Genomic DNA, 18,271 nt, shown 5'->3' on the forward strand with positions numbered 1-18,271 from the left:
TACGGATTGCTGAATCCGCAGACTGGATTCTACAAATCCGTCCACGGGTTGTATCCAATAGCGTTTTTGATGAATCCACGTGGATTGAAACTGCCCATAATCCGTTTGCGGATTTTACACTGCAAAACAGATGTTGGGAGTAACATCACCGAAGATCCGGGAAATGAATTTGGGCGGATTAGCCATCTCTAATACCCTCTGCTTTACTGTAATGGTTAGAATATGATAGAGGCTGTGCGGTGTATGCCGCCATATACAGTTCCCTACAGAACTACCCCTTCATCATTTGTTGCGGCTACTACTTCAAACCTGCGCCCCTACGTCCTCCTCTTAGTTCTTTCTCTGTCTCCCAAAGGTCCGGCTCTGGAACATGCGGGGGTAGGGGTTTTGCTTAGGCGACGTCTCCCAAGAGGGGCAGGGCAGCAATAGTGAGACACTGTTGAGCCCCTAGGGGAAGATTTTTACTTCAACTATAGGAACCCACATAGGCTGGTGATGCTATATACAGGCTACAGTATATACAGGCAACTGACTTACTCAGCGATATCTCAATATGTACAGTATTCAGTAGAAATAGCCATGTTAGTCCAGCTCTGATATTGCTGAGCGAATAAGTACATCAGTATTAGGTGATACCTTTATTTATTGGGCTAACAAATGATATTATGACAAGCTTTCGGGAGTTCTCTCTTCCTCAGTCAAGCAATACCGATTTACAAAGATTCCATGAGTTTAACTCAGATTTAAACAAAAAACAAGATAACAATCTAAGACAGATGAGGAAGAGAAGGAATGGCAGAGGGGATAGTGAATAAACAGACATGGCAATAAATGGATGAAAGAGATAGTGAGACATGCGGAGAGCATCTACTGTAGTAACAAACATTCATCATCAGGGTGGGGGTACAGTGGGGGAGATGGGGTTATATCTTAAAATTAACAACAAGGTAGTCAGAAATGTACAAAATATTTCGATAGTGTGTAATAAACCCCATATCAGTATTAAGTTCTCTTTCTATCTGTCAAAGAGCATTATGATTTTGAATTCAAATATTCACCATTCTTGAGTGCTTTTAAATACTGCTTTGGAATTGGAATCAGGATTGGAATTGTTAAATTACAGTATTTTTGGAATAATCTGACTTTGAGAAGGGGTGTCCCACTGGAGTGCAGTATCTCCCTTCCTCATGGTGTGTTGTTGTGTATCTCTGTAGGTTCATTCTGGTTTGAAGTTTTAGGCCGATTTCATCAATGTACTTGTAGCATCCTTGGTCACATTTGCTACATTGAATCATATAACATTTTGACTTGTGTTGAGTCATGTTTGTCATATTGGTGGAATTAGAGAGTGGATTTGAGTCATTGACAGACACAGAGCCAAAAGGTTGGTTACGTTTGAAAGATGGGTATAGCAAGCGAGAAGTTCCATTCCTTTGCAGCCATCTTTTTTTCCAGATATTTTATTATTCCTTCCGCAAAAAAAGCAATAAACTTTAACATGGTAATTAGCATGTACTTAAAGGACTGTAACATGGAAATTCACGTGCAGCTACATGGCTGTATCAGGGTAAATTAACATGTCATGCTCTCTTAGCATCTTCCTACTTTCTTACAGATATAGTCATTTTTGTTAGCGCAGTTACAGTCATTCCATGTTCCCGATCCTGATAATATTTCTGTGCATTTCTCATTCCCAGCGGCATTATTAGGCTCATTGGGACTCCAGTTACTGCAGAGACAAAACACACAGAGACATATAGAATATAGATAGATGGGTATAAAGATAAAGATGTAGACTTACATATAGAAACACGCAGATGGCTAGATAGAGAGATGATAGATAGATACAAAGATAGAGATGTCGATTGAAAGATAAAAACACACAAATAGATAGATTCATGTTAAGCATATTCCTGGCTCATAATTAATATACATACTGGATGTCCCACTCTAAGCCGATCAGCGCGGCAAGATTATGAAATATCCAATCAGCGGAGACCCACACTTCTATGCTGTATGTTGTATGCAAGATCTCACTCACGTGAAGGTCAGGAATGTCCCATCCAGCCACTTCCAGACATTATTGTCAAGTCTCAGTCCGATCCAGCGATTCAAGAGCCCCAGTACCGGTAACAGAGCATCCTGGGAGGGAGACAATCATCAGGGACAGGGCTATAGCCTGGTTCTGGCACAGAAGACCTTTGCAAGGGCTTTCAGTGCAAGAAGGATCCCACTACAAAGCGTGGAGGTATGGTCCTGTTTTAATTTGCTCCCGAACCTGCCCTGAAGGAGCAAGACTGTGATGGGGGTAAAGTATGAGCAGTCAAAGTGGAAAGAAGATGGCATGTGAGGTATGGATTATGTGAATCAGCATTTGGTAACCATCCTACTACTTTGTAGGGAGTGGGACATGTGTGTTAGGACATGTGTTACCTATGGGGGAGGGCAGACACCTTACTAATTCTCATTTGTAAAACCGGTGTGTTTGCGAATGCTTGGCGGCCATCCTCATTTGTAGAATCCGTGTGTTAGTTAAAGCTCTGTGGCCTCATACTCCTCAAGGGTGGGATATGTGTGGTTGGGAAGGTGTTTCCAAGGCCTTGGGCTATTTTATCACTTCGTAGGGGTGGGGTTTACCATTTCCTTCTTGTCAGTGAAGACGAGTAAGATGGAGTCTTGCCGTACACAGTCATTTCGAGCCTCCTCCCAAGTCAGAGACCCTGTGGAGAATTTATAACAAGAGACATCCACAAACTTCCAACCAGGAGGGCAATACTCGCAGACAGCACCTGGGAGAGAGGGAGACATTGTCATGGTACGGCGTGACTCTGTGCCAAATAGCGAGTTCCAGATCTCTGAAGCTCCATATGAGAAGGCCCGCCCACACAGCTTAGGGTGCAGTACACATGGCACAGAGAGGCAGACCTCCTTGAGGACCTGAGGTCATAGCCAGTATCCCTCTGAGGCATCAAAATATAGGCAGGCCCTTGGTTTTGAAAGGTTTTAAGCGTGTAACCAGGCTATACAATAAAGGCCAAGCCTGTTTTGGTTACCTCTGCTCTGTGTATAAGGATCCAAGTTAGCTCTTGGACCCAGTAACATTGTATAATCACATTATACTGTCTGTAATAAAAGCATTTTTTTGTGTTTTTCCCTTTCCGGGTATGCAATCTAGCAGGGATTGCTAGGGTATGAGTTTCAAGGGGGGTTTTGTGGAGAAACCGTTGACAGACTGTACCTAGGAGGTTGGGGTCTGGAGTTGCCGGTTCCACCATAAATGTACCCGGGAATCTTGCCTGATTCTTGGATACATGTAGGCACATTGTCCTGGCAATACCTCTCCTTGAAAACACAAGCACAACTCACCCCTAGGGTACCCTTCTTCAGACAGCCCAGAAAGGAGAATGAGACACAGGGATAAACATGTTTTCCTGTAGCTGAGGGAATCCCTAGGTTAAGGGGGGTACCCCAGCTAGTGCCAAGGTGACCCAAAACCAGTATACGGTTCGTGGGTGCCCCAACCGAATATGAGGTTGGGGAGGACTCTGAGAGTCCAAACTGAGTCCAAGGGAAAGTGTGTGGGGAATAAGTCAGAGAGAAATAAAACGACAACATTTTTCCCTTTTCTGTTCCCATTCCCCGAAGACTCAGAAGTGTATTAAAAGATACTTTAATATAATGTAATATGCTTTTTATATTCGGAACCGATGTCCAAACAGGCAGCCAGTGCAAACCTATAGGTGCCAGTAAGTCTGTTGGACATCGGAGTTCAAAGCAGCCAGAGGATGCCCAGAAATGTGAATAGCATTTGGTCAGCAGGGAAAGGCCAAGTACCAGGTCTGGATATCAATGGCAGTCCTCCGGGTGCCAGTTGTTCTGCCAGACCTGGTGGAGCCTGCCCAGTGTGTGGCATTTAGATAGCCAGGGAGAGAGGTAGCAGGCTTGCACATGTCTCTTGAATATTTTGTATTTCCCGCTGACCCGACTTGGCTCTGATTGGCTGCTTGGAAAGTTCCCATGCGTTGATTGGCTGCTCAGTTTTGTGAATGAAACTGAAAGTACTATAAGAATCGATGAGCCAATCAGATTCGGAGTTCCCTCTAGTAAGAGCACGGGCAGGCTTTTCAAACTTGCTTCTGTGTGAATAGCAGAGCAACAGGCTTCGATTTCGAGTCTGAGAAGCCTGCCCACCAGAGTCTAAGTCCATTTAGGCCAACTTGAACTGAACACAGAAGATCACTGGAAACCAGTGAAGATCACGGAGGATGGGAGTAATATGCTCAAAGCGAGAAATACATCTCAGAATCCGAGCAGCAGTGTTCTGTTTCAGGCACACCGGTAGTCTTGCATATCTTCCACACAAAGACATGGACCAGTGACTCAAGCTTCATAGACAACAGAAGTGGGCCCAAACTCCGAAGCAGCCTCAGATAGAAAAACCCAGTATTAACAACTGAGGCTTACATGTTGTGATTCTTGTAAAAAATGATGATGAGATTACGAACGTCAGACATAGGCAGCGGATGTACACCATTGATTAAGGGCAGCTCTCAAACCCCCTGTCACATACACTGGCATCTTACCGAACCTATAATCATTAGTTCCATCATGTCAGTATTGAGTTTCAGACAATTCATCTCCATCCATGCCGCCACATTGTCTAAGCAAGCTGTCAATATAATAACAGCTGTCCCTGGGCAGTCCTGGAAAGAAATGTAGATCTGGATGTCATCAGCATACTGGTGCCACTTCAGAACATGCTTTCAGATTATATCACCCAGTGGTCTTACATACATGTTGAACAGGAGCAGTGACAGGATCAACCCTTGAGGGACCCTGTGGCAGAACGGCCTGTAGCCGAGGTCAGGGAACAGTCCACACGTGTATTTTCAGGATAATGAAAATGTTCAGTGGCTTTTTTTCTCCACAACATAACATAACATGTGGGTACTGTAGAGGGAGAGGGGGGTTGGCCTGGTACTAAAGGGGTTGCACCCCATATGGCCACCCCCTGACCTCACCAGGGAGGCAAGGGATTAACTGGACTGCGGTCCAGGAATGTGGTTTACATCTTGTCATGTCATGAAAATGTATGTTCCCCTGTTCCCATGTTTCATTATAATCCTGTATTTTAAAGATGTTTTAAAGGGCATTTCTGTATCTCCAGTTCTGGAGGTCACAGAGAGTTGATATTTGGCCAATATGTGGAGTCACTGTAGGCATTAAAAACTGGCAAATTTCGACCCACTGAGCCCACCAGAATGGAACTTATTAATATGTGTAGATATTAAAGAGTATATGTATGGTATTTTGGATCTGCTCTGAAAAATGCAGACTCCATCTGCTATGCTAAATAGGTCAGGAAGGGCAGCCGGATGATTGAGCCTAAGTACTAATCAACAGACCAAGTACTAAATCAACAGACTCTGCCACTCTAATTGTTACCTGAGGGCGGAGAATCATCAAACTGGAGTGGTTTGTAAGTGTTATGTCTACACCTACAAACAATGAAGATCCTATCAGATACTTCATTTGGTAGACTGGTCGTTGCCCCTGATTGAATTATGGGGCTACAGAAATAAGACCCTCAGAGTCCCAGTACACATGGGCTAACTAGCTGGGGGGCATGGGTTAATCTGTGTCTCCACGTTAGGGATTGGATACAGATAATTGTTCACCAATAGTCTGTATTCAATGTTAAGAATAGGGTTACACAGGTATATAAACTGTGTCAACCCTACAGTTTTTAGTTCTTCTTCTGATACCATCTTGAATGTCACCGGATTGCTGGATAATTGCTAGCTGATACTTCTCCATCCCCCAACCCTAAGTAAGTGTTACCTTCTTGTCTGTTAATTGTATTATATTGCTGTGTTCACCTTTTTTAAGGAATAAATATATTTTATTATATATAAGCCTCGTTCAGTTCAACCCAGATATTTGGTGTTCATTATATCTTGTCATAAGCTACCGTGACAGGTACACTGTCCCTTTAAACCAAATAAAACCTGCTCCACATTGGGAGAACTGACTATCACTCCAGGCCTATCTAGCAGGCTGGCTGGCTAAACCATTTACCAAACCGTAAGTGTATATTTAGCAGTCAGTAAAACAAATGAACAATTTTTACTTTGGTTGAAAGAGTTAGTTGGTGAATCCGTCTGGCTAGCAGCTCACATAGCAGTGTTCTCTGGTCTAAGGCAGCCAGCTATTGCCAGTAACAACATCCTTTTATACCTTGCTGGTTATCAGGTGTCAGCTTACATCCTGATTACCTAGCTTCCTCCTGAGTTAACCTTCTGAGTGCTGGATGAAGCACTCAGACATATGTTTCCCAGGCATAACTGATAGTGGTTGACTTCACCCTGTCACAGACCCCAAATGGGAAAGGGCCTCATCGTTGACAGATGGGACCCCCTAGCTGCCTAACTGGGTCCAGCCCTGCAGGATGAGGCAACTTATTGTAATGTGGTATCACCGATACCAGCTAAATCCCTAAGATGGTGCAGCGGCACAACATAATCAACCATGCCGAAGGTTGCTGAGAGGTACAACATAACAAGTGCAGAAAAACAACCCTTGTTCATGGCCATCCATATATCATCTGCCACACAGACCAGGGCCGATTTATTTCCATGACTGGCTATATAGTCAGATTGCGTGTGATTAAAGAATCCGTGCCTCTCAAGACAATCTTCCAGTTGGGTGAAGACTACCCTCTCCACCAATTTCCCTACTATGGGAAGGTTGGACATTGAATGCCAGTTGGGGTTAACATCAGCATCTAGACCCACTTTCTTCAACAGGGGACAAATCAGCGCCTTTTTCAAGGACACCGGCGCCTCCCCCGCTGAGAGGAATCTGTTGATGATCTGCACCAAAACAGATCCACTGCATCAATGGTCTCTTTCAGGAGCAATGATGGACAGGGATACAAGTCATATAGTCAGGTTCATCCCAGTCATGATACTACTTAGCAGTCACTAGAAATGCGTCTGGATTTGAGGGTTCCACCATGTAAGAACCACTTCCAGCTTGGCAGGCTGTGGCTTCAACTAGCCTCCTTCCACTCGGTACTCTAGGTACTGCACCTCTGCCATCACTAGGTCTGGGCGTACCCATGACTTCCCTTCATGTGCGTGACAAGTTTCTAAAAGGTGGCTGATGCATTCTTCATCCCAAAACATACACGACAGTAAATTAATATAGGCTAAATTTGATGATGAATGCCGACAGTTCTTTGTCCAGCAGGGTCAAGAGTATCTCAGTATCCATAGTTGCCAGATATCTGGTGTAGCAAGCTGGTCCAGCCGCTTGTCTATTATGGGATATGAGTCTGAAACCTTTTGGATGTTTAATTGCTGGTAGTCCACATATAATCTGGCACAATAATCTATTTTTGCAACCAAGACTACAAGGGATGTTCACGGGCTATGGGACTTAACATAATAATGCATTGCTGTACTTCTCATTTTAATGCAAAACCTTGCTGCTTCCTACTTGGACAAAGTTAGAGGCCTAGTGTCAATCGCACCCGAAATGACCAATTACTCCCGAAGTTCAGTGTAATGCCGATGTAGCTCATTTACGATGTTGGACTTGGACAGACTCTCGCAAATTATGTCACATTCTTAACTCATATTGCTCATCTCTTCCATGGTCATGTTGTGATAGCAATTTGCCACGTTCTTGCAGCCACGTCTCAACTCTACCCCCCAAAAAACAGGGAGGGTAATCTGCTACTAACTGAAATATGTCACAATGCTCCTGGAAGTCCTAGCATCAAGCCTAGATACCCTAACGCTGCCACCAGAAAAACTCTGTAACCACACTGTGCAACTTCAAGCAAAAACTATAAAAAACCTATCCTATACGAAAACAAGTTGTAGCGTGCCACTGCCCAGAACAGTCAATGAGGGTATCCCAAGAGTCTAGCTTCCACATACAGTACTAGGGTTCCCCACCCATACCAGAGACGTACCTGGTAAATATAAAGTATCTGCTCACCAAGATATTCACCAGAACATCTGGGGGAAAATGGGGTCTGCACCAAGCCAGAGACCCAGAAATCTCCCAAAATACACAATCAGGGCTCATGGCCCAAAAATATTAAAAGGAAATAATACAAATAAAACCCCAATTTGCCTCACAGGGATTCGAGATGAGGCAAGGAACCAGAGCACCTAGAACACAAACCTGAGGCCCAGAGACGATAATGTAGCTGCACACAAAAAATTGACTACAATAATTTAGTACATTTCCCAGTTGAGGATTGAACTCTGAACCTTGGAGTACCACCAGAGCAATAAGTTAGAATAAAATAAATAAATCAAGCAACTTCCCGAGCTGGGGTTCAAACACAGAATCTTTCCACGAGAATACAGAGCAAATATCCCTATGTCATGTTGTCACGGGAGACCAGGTTTATCAACACCTTTTTATACCGGGATCATTGATTGAGCAAAGCAAGGAGGTAAAATAAATTGTAATTTATTCCAGGAAAAGACATACACACAATGTAACACAATTTACAGGGTTAACATACTTACTGGGAACGAGGCTAACAAATAAATCTATCCTCTAAGCGAAATTCACAAAAATGACCTCTGTAGGAGCCCTTTTCCTTGACCGGTAGGTACTCCCGAAAGTTCTGGAACTGATTTCGGCATGCAATGTCAGCCGCGACCGCTATGTTCTCAAAAGCAGGACTTATAAACTTTTTTGAGTTGAAAAGCCTTGAAGCCGGCTCTCGTATATTCAGTAAAGAGCATCTTTGAATTTGCCGCTGTTGGTTTGGTGCTTGGAATCTGCGCTCCTGATTGGCTGCAAGTCCCCTTATGGGTTTCAGTGTCTCCTTCACTAACATCTACAGCCTATCAGAGTGTGGGCTGTCAGCCAATCACCGATTTGCCGGTATTGTAAAGCCGGGAGGGCACCTTTTCTCAGTCTGTAAAGGGGCATGCGCCAACCTGGCACCTCTGCCTCTTTGCATACTGAGCCCACCCACTGTCTAGGCTCCACAGAGTCCGGGTTCTGGCAAATGGTGTCCGGATAGACTTGTGTTAGCCCAGGATGTGGGTACTCAAGCAGAACTGCAGTAGCCCTCCTGTTCTAACACCTTGGCATCCCTGAGGCTTTCAAGTCCAGACTCCGCACAGACACATAGGCACCAAGCTTGGTAGCCATCTGGTCTTCCCGGAATCCATGACTTGGAAATCCCACAGTTCATTCACAGGTTATCAGTACATATACCTATTAAATATAACTCTTTAATAAAATATACTGTCCTGTCTTATGTGTGGTAAAATATATAAGTCCCTGATCTGGTGTCAGGAATGGAGTGAGTGTATAAATTGCCTACGCCACTAGCCTCATTCTTGGCACACTTTAGAAATGACTTAAAAAACTTTTACACACCAGAAAGCACTCTCAGCTATATCACATAGCTGGAGTCCCCCCTGAACCCCTATACCAGGTCCAGGGTACCTGGGCATGTATCTGGTTACCTCTTCTTACAGTATACTAGGGACCGCTCTTTATTCTAGGGACCCATGTATGATTGCTGGTATACATTAACCCCTTAATGCCCGTTTACCTGGTCTGGAAGATGCAGCAGCAGGAATCCTGGCGGTGAGTCATAATAGCGCTTTCAGAGTCAGAGTTTGCCCGGAGCAATGTGCTTGGCTGCATCCGAGAATCTCACGTGATTCTCTGATCTAACTCCTGGGGTATCCCATAACTGTGGAACCCTGATACATAGCCACATTCTGTAAAGATTTTCTCCGACAAGCCCATCCTGAAAGTTACAGTCTAGAAATCTCCCGGTCCCAGCATCCCAGGAAAGGCCCTTCACCATTACACACATCTAGCCAGTTAGTAGTCACACAGGGGCTTATCTCAAAGTACCTAATGAACAGGGAGTTTAGTATGGAAGGTCACACACAAAAACAACAATAACAGCTAAGAGCTAAGAGAACAGTTAACAGAGTTAATGAAGGACTATGGGGTAAAACAGCTGCAGCGTGTTCACCAGTTAGAGTAAATCTTGGCAGGCATGAGTTGTACGGCTATTTCGGTGGGTCCTTGTAAGACATCAGGGAATTCCACTATCAGCCAGTAAGTATGGCAAGATTATGAATTGTGCTATCAGCAGAGATCAATAATTCCAGTTGGCTGCCGATCAGTGCCCAGGGTCTGTGCTGTTGTGGTGACAATTCCGCTTACTCTGCAGCCTGGCTGGACGAATCAGTGGACGAGTTTTACAGCACCGTCCATTTAGAGGGTTGCCAACGGAACAAAGGGCCATAAACCTGGAGTGTGAAAAATGTTTGCGGTGGGGTTACTACCTCCCGCAGCGAGATGTGCTGAGGTAGGAGCAATAAGAGGAAGCAATGGGCAGAGAAAAAAGCCCTTAAGGGACATTGTAACATTTCATCGGACGGGAGGGCCGATGATGCCCAGTAGGGAGACCCAGCTACATGGTTAGGTACTAGTAGGCAGTAGCTCCAGCTCACGTTCCCAAGCACCTGCCACCATCTTTCTGCGTTCATGACGGGGACCCAGGAGGCCATCTTGTGAAGCAGCTTCCCTTTGTCCAGGGAGCTGCCGCCTTTGTACTTTTACATGTTCCCACAGTACATTTTTTCACAAAAGAGCTACATAAACTGAGAGGTATAATTCACACCAAAAAATGAGAGGGAGGTGTAGGGAGGGGGTGGGGAGGATGGAGGGGGCGGGGAAGATGGGGGGAGAGAGTGGGAGAGAGAAACTGAAGGGGAAATGGTGGGGAGAGACAGCACAAGAAATGCATACTGTATGTGGCAGCAGAAGAGAGACACACTGCTGTCTCTTCAGAGACTTACTCAAGGTCTTGCTAAGTTTTCTGACTTCAACCATTAGACTGTTTCGATCCTTTTCAGTGGACTCAAGAAGCTGAGAGACTGCAGGAAAAATAGGGTGAAAGACTATTCCATACCAACCCAGATGGACAACAAAATAAACATCAACAGAGTCATCCTTAGGCAACTCAACAAAACATGATATTGCAAAACCAGCATTTGAGTGCAGCTTCATCACGAGGCAGTCAAAAAACAATCAAGAGACAGAAACATACAAAGTGCAACAATAATATTATAAAAGGAGGAGCTGGTATCTCACACTATGTGTAACCCAGTCTCTGAGGAAACTTCATGTCTTCCATTGTGAGCAGCACCCCAACCCCCCCCCCCCCACACACCTGATGAACAATGTCTCCTCCAATTGCATGAAACCCCTGACCCAATTATGCCAGGACACACCCAGTGAGATAGGCCCCGCCCCTGAGGATCAGCTCAATGAGTTTGTAGGCATAGCTTATCCTATTAGAGGTGCCGCTGTGAGGGGGTAGTATGTAGTATCTGCCCCTGTGTGTATAATGTGAACAGTTTGGGGCTTCTTCCATTGTGGAGTTTTGAGGGGGTAATTACCGTTCTGTCGTGTCTCTGCAATGCTTTTCTTCAGCTCCAACATTTCCTTAGAGACACTGGAATCTGACAAGGGGAAGAGTAGAGCACCGGGTAAAACCAGAGCCTAGCAGAGCATTGCATATGCATGCAGAGCATTGTGTAAATATGCAGAGCTCTGCAGAGCATTTCAGAACTGTACAGGGCTGGCAGGACATCAAGTATTAGTGCATAGTATCATATAACCGTGCAGAAGGCTCAGAGCATTGCACATCCATGCAAAGCCTGCAGAGAACTACATGAGCATGCAGAGCATTGCGTATTGATGCAAAGCCCGTGTTACATACCCATGCAGTGTGTCAGAAACGCAGGCCATCGTGTAACTATGCAGAACCTTCTCTCGAAAGCAGAGCATACTGCAGAGCATCTAACCCCCCCTCCATTGCATCTCTCCTGTCCATGCAAAGCATCTACCTCCCCCACGCAGAGCATCTCTCTGATACTTACAGTGCTTGAATACAAGGCTGGTCGGGATTATCCAGAGCAGGAACATGAGGCTCAGCAGAACCACTAGCACTTGTATCAGCCGGTCCTTTATGCTCTGCTTCCCACTGCCCGGGGTATCTGAGAGAGAGAGGGGAAATATAAACACTGCCCGGGGTATCTGAGAGAGAGAGGAGAAATATACACACTGCCCAGGGTATCTGCGAGAGAGGGGAGAAATATACACACTGCCTGGGGTATCTGAGAGAGAGATGAGAAATATACACACTGCCGGGGTATCTGAGAGAGAGGGGAAATATACACACTGCCCGAGGTATCTGAGAGAGAGGGAAATATACACACTGATGGGGTATCTGAGAGGGAAAATATGCACACTGCCCGAGGTATCTGAGAGAGGGGGGGAATATACACACTGCTCGGGGTATCTGAGAGAGAGGAGAGAAATATACACACTTCCCGGGGTATCTGAGAGAGAGGAGAGACATATACACACTGCCGGGGTATCTAATAGAGAGGGGAAATATACCTGGTGTATCTGAGAGAGATGGGACATATACACACTGCCTGGGGTATCTGAGAGAGAGAAGGGAAATATACACACTGCACTGGGAATCTGAGAGAAAGGGAAAATATATACACTGCCCGGGGTATGTGAGAGAGAAGGGAAATATACACACTGCCGGGGTATCTGAGAGAGAGAAGGGAAATATACACACTGCCCGGGGTATCTGAGAGAGAGAAGGGAAATATACACACTGATGGGGTATCTGAGAGGGAAAATATGCACACTGCCCGAGGTATCTGAGAGAGGGGGGAAATATACACACTACCCGGGGTATCTGAGAGAGAGGAGAGACATATACACACTGCCGGGGTATCTAATAGAGAGGGGAAATATACCTGGTGTATCTGAGAGAGAGGGGACATATACACACTGCCTGGGGTATCTGAGAGAGAGAAGGGAAATATACACACTGCACTGGGAATCTGAGAGAGAGTGAAAATATATACACTGGCCGGGGTATGTGAGAGAGAGAGGAGATATACACACTGCCCGGGGTATCTGAGAAAGAGGGAAATATACACACTGCCCAAGGTATCTGAGAAAGAGGGAAATATACACACTGCCCAGGGTATCTGAGAAAGAGGGAAATATACACACTGCTTGGGGTATCTGAGAGAGAGGGAAAATATATACACTGGCCGGGGTATGTGAGAGAGAGAGGAGATATACACACTGCCCGGGGTATCTGAGAAAGAGGGAAATATACACACTGCCCGGGGTATCTGAGAAAGAGGGAAATATACACACTGCCCGGGGTATCTGAGAAAGAGGGAAATATACACACTGTCCGGGGTATCTGAGAAAGAGGGAAATATACACACTGCCCGGGGTATCTGAGAAAGAGGGAAATATACACACTGCCCGGGGTATCTGAGAAAGAGGGAAATATACACACTGCCCGGGGTATCTGAGAAAGAGGGAAATATACACACTGCCCAGGGTATCTGAGAAAGAGGGAAATATACACACTGCCTGGGGTATCTGAGAAAGAGGGAAATATACACTCTGCCCGGGGTATCTGAGAGAGAGAGGAGAAATATACACATTGCCCAGGGTATCTGAGAAAGAGGGAAATATACACACAGTCCGGGGTATCTGAGAGAGAGAAGGGAAATATACACACTGCACTGGGAATCTGAGAGAGAGGGAAAATATACACACTGCCCGGGGTATCTGAGAAAGAGGGAAATATACACACTGCCCGGGGTATCAGAGAAAGAGGGAAATATACACACTGCCTGGGGTATCTGAGATAGAAGGGAAATATACACACTGCCTGGGGTATCTGAGAGAGAGAGGGGAAATATACACACTGCCCGTGGTATGTGAGAGAGAGAGGAGAAATATACATGCTCCCTTGGGTATCTGAGAGAGAGGGGAAATATACACACTGCCCGGGGTATCTGAGAGAGAGGGGAAATATACACACTGCCCGGGGTATCTGAGAAAGAGGGAAATATACACACTGCCCGGGGTATCTGAGAAAGAGGGAAATATACACACTGCCCGGGGTATCTGAGAAAGAGGGAAATATACACACTGCCCGGGGTATCTGAGAAAGAGGGAAATATACACATTGCCCAGGGTATCTGAGAAAGAGGGAAATATACACACTGCCCGGGGTATCAGAGAAAGAGGGAAATATACACACTGCCTGGGGTATCTGAGATAAAAGGGAAATATACACACTGCCTGGGGTATCTGAGAGAGAGAGGGGAAATATACACACTGCCCGTGGTATGTGAGAGAGAGAGGAGAAATATACACGCTCCCTTGGGTATCTGAGAGAGAGGGGAAATATACACACTGCCTGGGGTATCTGAGAGAGAGGGGAAATATACACACTGCCTGGGGTCTCTGAGAGAGAGGGGAAATATACACACTGCCAGGGGTATCTGAGAGAGAGGAGGGGGGGAATATACACACTGCCGGGGGTATCTGAGAGAGAGGGGGGAATATACACACTGCCGGGAGTATCTGAGAGAGGGGTGGGGGCAAATATACACACTGCCAGGGGTATCTGAGAGAGAGGGGAAATATACACACTGCCCGGGCTATGTGATAGATTGGAAAATGTAAACAATACACTCCCTGGGGTATCAGAGATAGAGAGGGACACAAATACACGATTCCCACAGTATCAGAAAGGTAGAGGGGTTTGCCCCTCTCTCTTTCTGATACCGTGGGAATTGTGTATTTGTGTCATGTATTGTGCGGTGTGCTGGGTGATAATGGTGAAAGGTAGGGTGGCAGACCTGTCCAAGACATGCAAATGAGCATACAGTAATATTTCCATTTGCTATATGCTTTGTTGTGGAGAGTTTTTGTCACTTTTTTTACCCACCATAACTTAACTAAGTATGGTAAAACCTATCCCTTGCTTCCTTTTTGCACAGCCAGTATAACCAACGCTACACTGAGGAGACCCATTAAGGTCCGACAGTCTGTCTGTGGGTGGGTTTGCTGGCTATGCATCTTAACCCTGGCTGTGCTCAAAGCTGTGAAATGCAGCAAGCTTAAGCCTATAGGGAACCATGTTTATGGTTTTGAAGCAAAAGTTGGCACTGTGTGCTCATTTGCATGTCATCTCCCAGAATCACCTGCTGCAGTGGAAGTGCTGTGTGCTGGGTGATAATGGTGAAAGGTGGGGTTGCAGACCTGTCCAAGACATGCAAATGAGCATACAGTAATATTTCCATTTGCTATGGATGTTTTTTGTCACTTTATTTACCCACCATAACTTAACTAAGTATATATATATATATATATATATATATATATATATATATATATATATATATATATATATATATATATATATATTTATATATATATAGAGTTAAGAGAGAGAACAGACCCCGCATCCACAAGACTGCACAATAAAGGTTACCAATAAACTGACAATAATATATATACTCAGTAAATATGTCAGTGGTGCTATAGGGCCAATAAATGAATGAAAAGAACAAGAGAAAAAGGAGCCCAAGAAAATAGCACTCTGCTATACCGTTGGCAACATCAAAAACACATTTTATTAATTAGATGTCACAAAAAGAAATAAAAGATAGCACAGAAATTTAAAAACACGGCATAGATCCCCTGTGCATAAACCAAAGCAGTATGCTGGCTACAGTGCCTGTCATATCCATTAGTAACACTGTAAGAAGCCAGGGAGTGGATGGAAAATATCCCTAGCTTGAATACAAATCCCAAAAGAAAAATTCATGGAGTAATAATGATACAACTTCTTAGGGAAAAAGACAACAAACAGTGCTACTCTGTGGCAGATATAGAATTACTGGGAGTAAACTATCCCTACATACATAAAATGTAGGGAAGCTGGAACCAAAGCCTCACATAGAAATCAAGTCTCTTGAAAAATGTCATGGGACTGATAATATAATGGTTGTGATACCAAAACAAGCTTCAATAGCAATACAGAAAGCCAGTCCTGTTGGAGAGACACTCCTGGGTTCATTAGCCAGGATCCCCTGGTTTCTCCCCCTCTTGGGTTACGTAATTATACCGATTTATGCTGCTGTCTCATGTGTGCACTGTTAACTTTAAACATGTGTGCAGGATAGTGCTTAGCGTTCATACACACTTCAGGACTGTGTCTTATTGAATCTAGATCAAATCTACTTGCTATTTGTCTCTCCAACAGGACTGGCTTTCTGTATTTCTATTGAAGCTTGTTTTGGTATCACAAACATTATATTAGCAGTCCCATGACATTTTTGAAGAGACTTAATTTCTATGTGAGGCTTTGGTTCCAGCTTCCCTACATTTTATCTTTAAGAGCTATAAAGCGCAGTTATCACTGCTTAGTGAATCACACTGCAGCCTTTATCGGGCTTAAAGGGTAGTTTACGCTCTTAAAGCCACTTATCGCAGCTTAGTGAATCGGCCCCTATGATCGAACGCAGGGCTAGCCTGAAAATGACCTGCAAAGAGGACTCATCTCTGGGACGCCGGGATGTATCTACCACCGCGGGTTGGGCACCGCACAAGGACTATGTGTCGAATTCCCTATCAAGGCAAAGCCCATTGCTGCTCAGTAATGTCTATGGCAGATGGAGGCGCTGCACTGTATTTCGTGGGGTATGGACCCCAGAAGCCTGTTACCGTGTCCCAAAGTTACCTCGGACGACTCAGCCCTCTTGTTACCAGCAGGTATGCACCACAAACACCCAGTAATGGCCCCGATCTGCGATTGGGGGTTGGAGGGGGGAAACACTGTTACATACTATACTACACTGTAATATAATATTCTGTAACACAACGTGGCAACGCGACGCCTTGTGACGTTGCAGCGTCATTTGATGCCGCAACGCTGAAGAAGAGGGAGGGTGGCACGAGGGAGAAGGTAATAACTTTGCAGAGACCCCACACTCTCCCTGGCAATCAGTGGGGAAGACAGCAGGGCCTCTGTATATTTACGGAGGAGGAAGGGAAATTGGCGTCCCCAAATTTCGTGCCGCCCTGCGCCCGGGCCTACTGGGAAATCTGCCACTGCCTGGGAAATATGTTAATAGAAGTCATTAACCGTTAGCGGGCCGGTTTCGGGGGAGCGGGCCGGTTTCGGGGAGCGGGCGGGCGGCGGAAAAATGAATAATGAAATAAAAATAATGTAATATAATGTAAATAATGTAATAAGGAGAATAAATAAAATAATAAACCCCGTCCCCCCTGTCACCAGTCTCCCAGCAATTTTAGCAGCCAATCAATGAAAATCTCTGCATATTGATTGGCTGCTGAAACTGACGTTGCGCTGCTGCTGCCTGGAATCACACTTTTGAAAGACTCCAGCTACAGCAGCAGTGCGACGCCATGCTTTGCAGCCAATGGTAGTTTCAACAATGAACACTACCATTGGCCGCCAGGGGTCAGTGACGAATGTACGCACGAAAGCGAGCGCACGTCGCATAGCGCTGCGTGTGCTCAAGGCCTAAGACTGCATAGCTCCGGAGTCTGGAGCGGGACTAGACTGAAAGTCGCAACTTAAATCCATGCAGTAGAAAACAGAAACAGTATATGCATACTAAACTATTTACTTAAATCAGCACTAGATGGCAGCACCATGTAAGAAACAAAAAAGAATCCCAGTGAATAAAGGACAATAAAATACTGCAGTATACAGTATACAGTAACATGCTGTAATTTTGCTGTACAGTACCTTTATGCAGGGGTGTGCAAACTGGGTGGGGGCTTTTTTTGGGGGGGGGGGGGGCGAGAGGCCTCTGTATACTCATTTACTAGGCTTCGGTCCACGTGTCTCCATGGACGTCACATGACCCCACAGCGTTTCGTCTTTTGGACTTCGTCAGGGTTCAGGGTGTGTTTTGGAGTACGTGCTAATATATTCGATGTTTATATTCATATTATTGTATGCCCGATCAAACAAACGGGACCGTATAGCTCTTTCATTGAGAGTGCAGCCAAAGCAGTGAGTCCCCATTGGGAGAAGCTACAGCCAATCCAAGAGATCCCTGTGAGGTTGCAGGCTACGCGAGGTCTTGACAGCCAGAGACTAATCTCAGTGAGCAGAGGGACCGGAGTGAGGAAGCGCACACATCACATCCGGTACAAGGAAGGTACTCACGTATTTACCGGTCCCTGCAGTATATGGTTGTGACCTCAGACGGACATCCGAAGCTTTGCTGGGACCCTGCAGTCATCGTTGACGTTTGAGATTTTATCTCATATATGCTTTTGTTCCTGATATGTTTGTGAGTGCGCAATCTATATTTTATTCAGTTCC

The 18,271-nt window shown here is 45.2% G+C and overlaps 2 protein-coding genes across 4 annotated transcripts in view; one reads left to right on the forward strand and one right to left on the reverse strand.

Annotated features, from left to right (window-relative positions):
• Nucleotides 1–634: 634 nt before the first annotated feature.
• The window catches only part of LOC142470685 (C-type lectin lectoxin-Phi1-like), a 33,574-nt gene continuing 15,937 nt past the window's right edge, over nt 635–18,271 (reverse strand). The window contains exons 1-7 of one of the 3 annotated variants that reach the window (XM_075577307.1): nt 17,687–18,053; nt 11,949–12,065; nt 11,466–11,528; nt 10,863–10,940; nt 2,638–2,789; nt 2,042–2,142; nt 635–1,729 (exon numbers count right to left, since the gene is read on the reverse strand). In XM_075577307.1, coding sequence (XP_075433422.1) covers nt 1,591–1,729; nt 2,042–2,142; nt 2,638–2,789; nt 10,863–10,940; nt 11,466–11,528; nt 11,949–12,065; nt 17,687–17,762 — 726 coding nt within the window. In that variant the 5' untranslated portion in view covers nt 17,763–18,053 and the 3' untranslated portion in view covers nt 635–1,590. Of the gene's footprint in view, nt 1,730–2,041; nt 2,143–2,637; nt 2,790–10,862; nt 10,941–11,465; nt 11,529–11,948; nt 12,066–17,686; nt 18,054–18,271 lie in introns of those variants that run through there. The other 2 variants (XM_075577306.1, XM_075577305.1) reach the window with 2 other exon arrangements.
• The window catches only part of LOC142470686 (E3 ubiquitin/ISG15 ligase TRIM25-like), a 31,516-nt gene continuing 31,262 nt past the window's right edge, over nt 18,018–18,271 (forward strand). The window contains exon 1 of the mRNA XM_075577308.1: nt 18,018–18,239. The gene's annotated coding sequence lies outside the window, so the exon portion shown is untranslated. The remainder of the gene's footprint in view (nt 18,240–18,271) is intronic.

Source organism: Ascaphus truei, chromosome 20 (assembly GCF_040206685.1).
Source record: "Ascaphus truei isolate aAscTru1 chromosome 20, aAscTru1.hap1, whole genome shotgun sequence".
Lineage (NCBI taxonomy): Eukaryota > Metazoa > Chordata > Amphibia > Anura > Ascaphidae > Ascaphus > Ascaphus truei.